The sequence below is a fragment of the Halyomorpha halys genome, unplaced genomic scaffold, assembly GCF_000696795.3.
Source record: "Halyomorpha halys isolate HHAL.00 unplaced genomic scaffold, Hhal_1.1 Scaffold714.1, whole genome shotgun sequence".
Taxonomy (NCBI): domain Eukaryota; kingdom Metazoa; phylum Arthropoda; class Insecta; order Hemiptera; family Pentatomidae; genus Halyomorpha; species Halyomorpha halys.
In genome coordinates, this window is record NW_027109944.1 from 400,308 (window position 1) to 411,155 (window position 10,848).

Consider the following 10,848-nt stretch of genomic DNA (forward strand, 5'->3'; position numbering starts at 1 on the left):
AACGACAGGACTTTTTGAATGACCTGGTATATATTCTGATGGTGAATCAGGTTTTTAATACTTTATTGATCGGACACATAAATTATGAGGAAAATCATAACAAAAAAAATATAGAATAAATTTGTTTTAGAATCCAATTTCTTTTAACAATCCATTATCATAATTTGAGTTCTTCAACCAGCAAAACAGACTAAAAATTGCTCTCATGATGATGAACCCCGAATTAAGGATTGCCTATTCAATTGGAAATTCCAGAGTTAAGTGCACTGAAGAAGGTTGAAAAATCAACATGCCTTAAAATAGACTTCATGACACTGTCATGACTCAGCGAAAATCAAATCAAAATTCCTAAAATTGTAGAGGTTAAGGGGGTAAACCTGCACACTGGAACACCCTTTATTTGTAAAATATTATAACGTAGTGTATAATGCTACTGAATTAAAATAAAAGTTGTATTGCTACAACCCATGAAGTGTCAGGGGTCTAGTAAATTGTAAGGAATTATGGTTTGTTGACCAATGGCTATACAAGGAGGTGAATTGTTCATGATTACATTTAACTGCCACATTTTCCCAATTTAAGGGTGCCTAATTAATGAGGCTGAGTGGACCCCAGAGGGCTCCCAAAACACGGATTTGATTGATTCACGGCTACTGGGACAGAATAAATAATTATCTGCTGAGTACCCCTCACAGAAAAAAAATTGTATATGCCATAATAACATTCAAAATATATTTAGTTTTCCTTCTTTTCTATAGCAAAAAATAAAATTCATTCATAAGAAGATAAATGTATAGAAGTAGATTCACCGTGCTCAGTGAAGTCATGATTATGCATAAATACCCAACTACACAATTACAATACAAAAAAGTGAAGTTTTTTTCTATATTAAATATATAACAATAAATATTTTACAAATAAAAATTTTCTAATTAAAAAAAGTAAATCCCTTGTTAAACTATACACAATCAAAACCTGGTTCTGTGCATAATTATTAATATCATAAACAATTAATTATTAATTTATAATCTTAAAATTTTTTTTGAGACTGGTAATTTTTTAATAAATAATTCAAAACACTATCCAATTATAGTCTCAAAACTTTTATTTCTTTTACACGTCCAATTGGCCGATTTTTAAATTTTACACATTGGCCGAAACATTGGACGTGTAAAAGAAATAAAAGTTTTGAGACTATAATTGGATAGTGTTTTGAATTATTAATTAATTATTAAGTTTAACACCACAAAAAATTATCAATATTAAATAATAAATTACATGTCACAGGTGGATGATATCAAAACAAAGACTTGAGAGACATGTGAAGATTGGTTTTGTATTTTCTCTTGTTAGATAAGAGAAGTTTCTGTAATACAGATATCCTTAGAATATTTGAATTAATGTTTTTTAATAGTTTTAACTACTAAAAAATCATTGAATTGTAAAATTAAATAGTTAATTTCTTTGAATCTCATAGATCATATTTGCATCGAAATCATTTCCAAATAATCTCTTATATAGCATATAGCAACCTGATGTATTTAAGCAGCATAGATGAATAAAGTATTTCTCTCTCTCCTACTTATTTTATGAACAAAATTTATTTAAAGATCAGAACAAAATTGCTTTATCAACAGTTTTAATTGTCAATTCATTAACAAAAAATTGTTGTTATTGATGGTCATCTATAATACAATTACATAAATATTTATATATTACCTATTAAGAGCTGGTTCTGAAGACCTGATATCTTTTGCTTCAGATTCAAAGTAGTAATCGTCCTGATAGGATGATTGCCTTATCTTCATACTGTTTTGCCTTCTTATCCGAGCATCTTCAACAGGCTTTTGGTCAATGAGAGGTACTTGAGTCTGGGTAAGATTGTCATTACTCATGTACGCATAATTATAATCTTCATTATAACTATCTTTCGGTTCATTTTCCAGCGAACCCGATCTTCGTGCAGGTGCTATTGGTTTTGTGCGTGCTGGTGTCGGTGGTAACGATGGGGAAGGCTTGATTTTGGTCGGAATTTGGGGCAGAACTTTTGGTTTGTTACGTTTAGGTGGAAAATCGGGCAACTGCCGGCCTGTTTTTCTTCTGGCTGTAGTTCCAACAAAATCCATTCTCGATGGATAGTCTTCCTCATCGTAGCTTTCCCTTGTTGAATAATAAACCTGCAAAAAAATAAAGTATTTAATTCACAATATAATGTATCTATAAGTATACTAATTCATTTTTATTTAGGTACAATAGGATCTACTGAGATCATAAATAATATTTTAACCGTTAACTGCATCTTCACAGCCATTATTAATAGACTGTTTCCTATCTGTATCTAAAAATGGGTATGAACACAATATGACAATCCAATCCCAAACCCATGGGAGTTTTACATACTTAATGTATTATAGCTGCTAATGTATTGCAGGTCACTTTTATTTTTTTAATGTTAGAGTTAAGAACCATGTTCAGTGTTCAGCATTGGAGGACAGCTGCGCTTTACTAGCTAAACTGGCTGAAGCTGCTTGAGGAAGCAGAGCTCAGTGAGGGGTTGCCACACTGTTTGAAAAACAAATAGAGCGAAGAGGCTAATTTAACTGGACTTATTATTACTTATATATTATCATAGAAGAAATATACCTACAACCGGTGAGAGGTCTTGGGTTCAATAGTTGCTAAGTATGTACAAGGAGCTTAGGTAGTAAGCATCCATGCTCATCCACCAGTTATATTACCCAACCCAAGAAGGATCAGATAATCACTTTATATAGGTATAATGCACCTATTAATATTTATTACATTCTTTATAGTTTATAAAAGTAAGATACAAATTTATATTGTCACGAAACTAAAGAAGAAATTATCATTTTTCAAAACCATAATTATATTAAAACTTTTAACTTGTAGTATATAAAAAAACTTTTGAAAGGTGGTAAAGAATACTGTTTAAATTAAAGAGTATTTCAATCTGAGCAACTGAGAAGATTGTAAAGTTAACAAAATAATTTAAAGAGTAAAGTGTAATACAAGAATTAAATGTTAACTTACATCTTCCTGGTCCGAAGAATGCTGCTGGTACTGAGCTCTTTGGAGAGAACTCCTTGAGTACTTCATGTTAACCTGAAAAGAAGAAAAGTATAATTATATATAAATATCATTTACCAGTATGCACTTATTATGAACCTCTATATAAAATATGACCCTCTATTCTTTAAAACCAAGTAGTATAAAGGATTCTTTTGTTTAAATTCACAATAGCCTCCAATAATCAACCCACAAGAGAATAGCAGGCCTAGGGTGAAGTCACATGGCACTACTTTAAGTTGAAACTGGCTCTTCCTCCTGAAATCTTTAAATAATTTTTACTGCTGTTGGTGGGGAACCAGTCTAGAGAATTGGCCTTTTTCGCTTACCCCTCAAGGCTGGTCAGAGATTGATAACTGAACTGGGAATGTCAAGATTCACTTCATAAGACTATGTACTATGAAATAAATATTAACTGATCCACATCACTCCAAACTGTACACTCTTAGATTCTTGCCCAACTACACTAGGCCATCACAACCTCAGTGGCAAAGTTGCCTTATAATTTGAAAAATGGCAAAAACCAAGCAGAAAAATAATAAAGGTGAAGGAGACAACCCAATGTTAACACAGGCTGCCCAGGCCTGGTTAGATGAGCGTCTAGACTAAATATTGTTCAGGGCAAATTCAATTGTTAAATTTAGAGCCATTGTTGGCTTCAAAATCAATATATATATATATAATAGAAAATGATGGCATATATTTTTTTTAGAAACTTTATTTCATTGAAGAGAATTAATACAATCTGCCAGTTGGCCTCTGACTTTCTTAGGGTACACATGTAATGTGGCGTGATAATTTTAATTTTGTTATTCATTTGTTTATTTTATTTTATATAGGTTATCTAATGCCATCAGGCGATGAATTGAGTGATTCACCCATGTAATTCCAAAACCTTCCAGATAATATCGACATGGACTAACAAAAAGAGGAAGTCAATTGGAAAAAAAAAAAATACAAGAATCCATCGACTCACCTCTATCTTTATAACCAGCTAAGAAAATTGGAAAGTATTATCAAAAAATTACTCCTCTAAAAATAAAAGTTAACATTAAATTTAATCATCTTGCTGAAATTGAACTCTTGACAGGTAAGCCTATATCAAGCACTAATATTAACAACAGCCCCAATGATATTCAATCCAATTCAGTTAAAATACCATCAAAATTTCTAAACAATGCTACTAATTATAAACTTCTATTAAATGAATTAAATACATCTTGCATTGGACCATTTACTACCCAATTAAGTTATCGACCATAAACCACAATAGAATAATGACTAAATATTGGGTTGTAAAATAGGTTCGTAGCATTTTTTACTGGTGATTTCAATAAAAACTTCAGATTCTTGTAAATACTTTTAATCAATTACATATATGACCCATTTTGATCTATTACATATTGTCATCTTTCAGGCAATTTTTTAATTCCGTCCTCCCAGGACTTCTCAGATCTTTGTGCAATGAACTCCTCTATCTGCGTTTTGCAGTCCTCGAGCGAATTAAAGTGTTTCTCGTTAACAGAGTTTTGAAGGGCCCGAAATAAGTGAAAATTTGTTGGGGCAAGGTCTGGTGAATAGGGTGGTTGGGGGATCACATCCCAGCCATCTCCAATAATATCTGCCGGGTCTGCAAAGACACGTGAGGACAGGTGTTATTGTGGTGGAGAACTATGCATTTGCGATATCAGCCCCCAAATGATTTGAGACACTTCCATGAAATATGTTAAGCATTTCTGCGATATCTTGTGTCATAGAGTGGGGGTTGTCTGTGGCCAATGCTTGAATTTGGTCAACAGTTGAAGGAGAACCCGAGCGCTATGCATCTCCCAAGTCAAAATTTTCAGTTCTGAACCAAGTAAACCATTTACGGACGGTTTTTTTTCATCGCCATACACACTGCAAATTTTGTTAACTGTCTATGCAATGGATTTTACTTTTCGAAAATAAAAAATTCATTAAATGACGAAAATAAATTTTTTTCTCTTCCAGTTTGAGCAAGGAAAATACCACTTAAAGATAAGGAATCTCGGTTGAAACTGATGCATAAAAGCACCTTAAATAAACCTTTTTTTAAATATGTAAACATTATTGACCAAGTAAACATGATTTTATAAACACAGAAAGAATTCAATTGAAATATTGAAAAACGCTACAAACTTATTTTACAACTCAATATTATGATGAAGAAAAAACAATACCATACATTTTTTACTGACAAAAATAAATATTTGAACATAGTAATATTAGGAAGGTTCCTTATAGCATAATCGAAGAAGAATTAAGGGCTATGTTAGATTAAAAACAATTTGAAGTAGTGAATGTATCCAAAATACTAAATAAAGATAAAAAGCCTACTCCTCTTTTTTCAGTATCTATTAAAAATGTGTAAAAACTGTCAGAGATATGGCCACACAAAAAATTATTGTTGCTTAGAGCCTTGTTGCATTAAGTGCAAGTTAAACATTATTTACCACAAGTTATGACACATTTTCCACATTAGTAGCCTCTTTCTTCACAAATGGACCTTAAGGTAAACAATATATTATCTACTGTTACTGATTCTCTTCTGATAATTGTACTTTACTTAAAATGAAATATTATTATATTACTTCTCAAATATTGATTTTTTTTATCTATGGCTACTGAACTGAAAAAATTGAAAATTTTAAACAGGAATGCTCATGGCATATCCTCTCAAATGAATGAACTCGAGATTGTTCTTGAATCTAACTTCATCGATATAGCTTGTACAACTGAGACACATTTATCCCAAAACATCAAATATAAAATCCCAGGAAACAAAATCTCAAATAATGATAGAGATTGTTGACTCCTTCTGGCGATGTAGCCTTAATAATTAAAAATAATACTAACATCATTGAAAATATTATTCCTTACATATTAAATATTGAGAATATTTCAATTCATTTCCTTCTATAGTCATCAAGATAGTTTATAAACTTCCAAATAATAAACTACTTAAAGATGAATTTTTATAACTTTTACCTCTAGGTGACCATAAATTTTAGATAACATAAATTGTAAAATAATTTGCTGGGAATCCCGAAAATTAGATTCTACCTGAAATTTCTAACTAGATATTTGTACAAAGCACAATATTCAAATTCATGTACCATTTGAACCTATGTTTTACAGACCAAGTTTTAAACCTAATATTCTCTATATATTATCAACACAGAATTTTAAACTTCCTTTTTCACTCCAAGTGATGACAGCCTCAAACTCAAACATGCAATTAAAAAGGAACTAGATGAATGGTATATTCTAAATATCAGAGATATGTAAAAGATTTAGATCCAAAGGATCAATCTCTCTGGAAGACTAAAGGAAGTCTATTATGTAAATTTGAAAGCGTTCCCAGTTTGGAATGGAATAGTGGACTCATCGCTAGCAATGCAGAAAAAGCTGAAGCGTTCGCAGATTATTTGTAGAAGACGCTCATCAACACAGAATGTAAAAGAGATCGGCATCAAGATGAAGACATTGATGAGTATTTAAATCTGCCCCTAGCGACAACTTTCACTTAAATTCAGCACTCCAAAAGATATTCTAAAACATATTGGGAGTCTTTTCAAGTAAAGAAAAGTCCTGATCCTTGACTTGATACCAGTCATGGCTATAAAAAAGTTACTCAGGAAAGCTGTCATTTTCATTCTGTCAACTTTTAAAAGCCTACATACAGGATACTTTCTGAACTCGTGCTAATCCACAAGCCAGGAAAAAAGCTAAAAAGGTCATGAAACTTCAGACCGACTGACAAGATCAACTTGCCATTCCATCAAAAAACAAAATTCAAAATTTAGTACAAACGCAATACTCTTGCTTACAACATATCCCTCTACTCTTCCTCAACAACCAACCGATTCATTTCTTGGACAAACCTTGGAGGCACCTTCGACCAACACCTCTCCTGGAATAATCACATTTCCAAAATCACACGTAAATCCATAACTGTACTCAAACAATTCCCAAGATTCTGTAATTCCATTCCTCAGAACACCCATCAGCTCCTAGTATCCTCTCTCGTCTTCCCCCACTTCGACTAAAGTTCCTTGGTCTATGGAGGGCTATCTGCAGGACTGGAGTTGAGACAGAAGAGACTCATGAACTGCTTTGTAAGATTTATGTTTGGGTTTCCAAGGCGCATGTCAAGTCTCCCACTGGTATACCAAGTTGAAGTGGCACTATCCAACCTCCCAACGGCAATACCTCCTTGGAGTTTTCCTATTCCAAGTTCTTAACATCAAAAAACCTATCTATATCCTTGATCTCCTCACTCTTCGTTCATCCACTCATTAAACAACAGAGCCCAACCGATTGATTTAAATATGCCCTCCAATAGAACCGCCTTCTTTAGCAAATCCTTCATCATACATGCAACCTCCTTCTGGAATTCTCTTCCCATATCCATTTGCCAGTCCTCATCCATTCTTTCCTTTAAACAACACCTATTCCTTCACTTATTGTATAACCAAACCTCCGCATCATAGTAATAAAATAAATAGGCATACATTGATTAAGATTATAAACAGTAGTTAAGCCAATATCCCTATAATTTCATTTTACTTACAAGAAACTTGTAAATGTTTGCCAGACAAAAATGTTAATGTATGAACCATGTATTTATTCATATCCCATGAATAGGTAAGTGAAATTACAAATGTTATCACAACTTGACTGACAATATCTGTGGTATCACTAAAATGAATCATATTCTGGTAAAATTAATAATAAAAACACCAAATGAAAAAAGTATTTTTAAAACTGAAATCTTTCTTCAGTATAACACATTGAACCCACAAAAATATAAACTAATACCTGATTTTCATATTGCTCTTTTAATGTCATTGATTTCCGATATCTTCCTCCACTATCCCACTGCCTATCCTCTTCTTCTTCTCCATATCTAAAGAATTCAAAAATAAGTTTGATAAAAAGTGAAAAATATAGGTAAAAAATAAGAGTAAAAAAGAATAAAATCTTCTTCTTTTTTTTTTTTTTTTATCAATACAAATATAAGATCACTATCAGAACCATTCTGTTGATTATTTTTCCAATTTTTGTTAATTGTGATAAGTTTCAAAATGTTTTATGCTGAAATTTTGTATAAAATCATTTTAAAAAGAAGCGGGTAAAATTGTTTCTGAAAAATAAGAACCAAGGCAAAAACGTAACACTTCAGACAATGCAATGGGGAAATACCCTTATGCAACCTGTTATTTCTAAGACTATACTTTGTATAAAATTAGAATTAAACCATTTTCTAAAATTGCTGTCCAATGACCCTTTGTTTTGAATAATAACATATTTCTCATAATTATTCAGGAATAATAAAATACAGTCACATTATTTATCATGCAAAACATCAACACAACAGTTCATAAATTAGATTATTGTATTGTATCAGTATTATCAAGAACATGAAATTATCAACAAATAACTGATAATTATGAATGAATGATGTTACAGTGACATTGTGGGAAAAATAAAGATTTTTTCTCAGCGGAGTATTTTAAGTATTATATTATAGTCTTTCTATATAGCACCTTGTTTAATTTTTTTTAAAAAGCCAAATATTTGGGTTTTCAGTCAAGAACAGAAAAAAAAAATTAAATTTAAGTTTTCTCAAATTCATATGTTAGTGTGATATAAACATATGAATTTGAGAAAACTTAAATTTAATTTTTTTTTAATGCTTCATCCATTCACTTTTCAATTATTGATAATTTCATCAGATCATAAATATATGGCAAAAAATTGATCATTGCAAAAACTTCACTATTACCACTCATCCTACGATATAATGTTCTGGCATAATAATGCTAATAAAAAATAAATGATTTATAACACTTAATTTAAATGCAATTACCTATCATCTTGAAACTTGTACGAACTTCCATAATTATAATAATCGTTGCCATATTCATAAGATTGGTCGAATCCTCTGAAATAATAATGAAAAAAAAAATGAAATAGCAAAACATTGTACATTTATATCTTTATTAAGCATTCATGTATCAAATCAAAAATAAAATTGTTGTTATATTATAAAATAATGGAGTAGATTTAATTCACCATAGATGAATTGTAAAAAGTTGGTTGAAGGGTTTTATCGGACAAGAAAACTCAATGATGATTGAAAATTATTTGTAATGTGTGCCAACATTTCGACTTTAGTTATAAGTTTCATCAGGACAATTTGTCCTATAGTGAGGTTTGAGGGTGACCTGCCAGGGTGTTTTCTTCTCTGAACTAAATGCACTCCCTTAACTAAACAAGTGAAGCAACAATGTATAAAACCATCAATGGAGTACTGAATCAAGACGAAGTTGCCAGTTGTCCAATTGAATTTTTGAATTCACTAGATTTGCATGGCATGAAGTCATACTTTTTAACATTAAACAGTGGCATGCGTATAATTCTCCGAAATATCAATCAATACAACTTCGCAACAGTACTCGACTTTCAATGAAAAAGATGATATGTATTTTCACTAGAGCTACAATTATGAATGGAAAATTTAAAGAAGATTCAGATAATATTGTAAAGGTAAGAATTTACACAATGTTTTATTTTTGTATAAATTCATAAATTTGCAAGATTACATTATGTTATCTTATTTTAGTATTATTTGTTATCATCTTAATTTCTTGTTATCTCATTTTTTTTGAGCCTTGATGAAGGCCCAAAATTTAGGCCAAAATGTCAACAAAAATAAAGTAAGATTCACTTATTAGTGTTTATTATTCTCTACTAACCATAACTTCCGACCATCTTTTCCTCACATTGAATTTACAGTTAATTTGTATCTTTGATAACATTAATTGTCATTCAACAAGTTACTACAATTACAATTTTAGAACATTTTATTAACAATAAAGATAATTATATTATTTCAATTTCTTGAGACAAGGTAATTATTTATTAAATAAATCAAAACTTGTATCCTTTTTTGTCTCAACACTTTTTATTTCAACAGTCCAACATTTTGGCCATTTTAGCCATCCTCAAGGACATCTTCAATTATAAATTCTTCCCTACATTAAATTTAGAATTACTTTTGCAGGCTATTCTGCCCAGGTCATTCATTAATTTATTGCAGATTGCAAAGATAGATATAGAAACAATGTATCATCATATTAATAAAACGGTATTTAATCTATTTTTATTTGACTAAATATTACATTTATACAATGATATACATTATATAATGCTTATTTAAATTAAAAGAAAAGAAAATATTTAGAGAATCGTGTATTTAAGTGGTTTTCATGAGGAGCCCCCACAGTCAAAGAGTTAATTTCTGGCTTAGTGGGCAATGGAATTCTGCAGAGTGAAGATGACTGATTTATATAATAATTTTACAAAATAACAGGGAACAAAAAATATCTGATTTGACATGACTTGACATCATCATTAAATTGATATTGGCCATCAATAATAAAAAGCATTTATAACAACATAAATATTTAGCCTACAATGAAGAATTTTATAGCCATTATGAACTGGCCGACGACATAAAACTTTGTTCCAAAAATATGCAGAGCAGGATGATAATGGATTTAAATTCAATTAAAAAATGTTTATGAGAAACGAGGAAACATAATTCCAATTAACTATCTTTGTCAACGACAACTGAAAGCATAAATAAAAAAACAAACAATTGTATGGACCATAAATAGGGAAAATGGAAAGTAAATATATTGCAAATATTACATTCAATGTGATATATATATA

The 10,848-nt window shown here is 30.7% G+C and overlaps 1 protein-coding gene across 1 annotated transcript in view; it reads right to left on the bottom strand.

Moving 5' to 3' along the window:
- The window catches only part of LOC106685594 (uncharacterized), a gene marked incomplete at its 5' end in the record, with an annotated part of 87,580 nt that overhangs the window by 6,754 nt on the left and 69,978 nt on the right, over positions 1 to 10,848 (bottom strand). Inside the window, 4 exon segments of the mRNA XM_024361450.2 lie at positions 1,720 to 2,177; positions 3,052 to 3,123; positions 7,930 to 8,017; positions 8,981 to 9,055. Of these exon segments, the coding sequence (XP_024217218.2) occupies positions 1,720 to 2,177; positions 3,052 to 3,123; positions 7,930 to 8,017; positions 8,981 to 9,055 (693 nt within the window).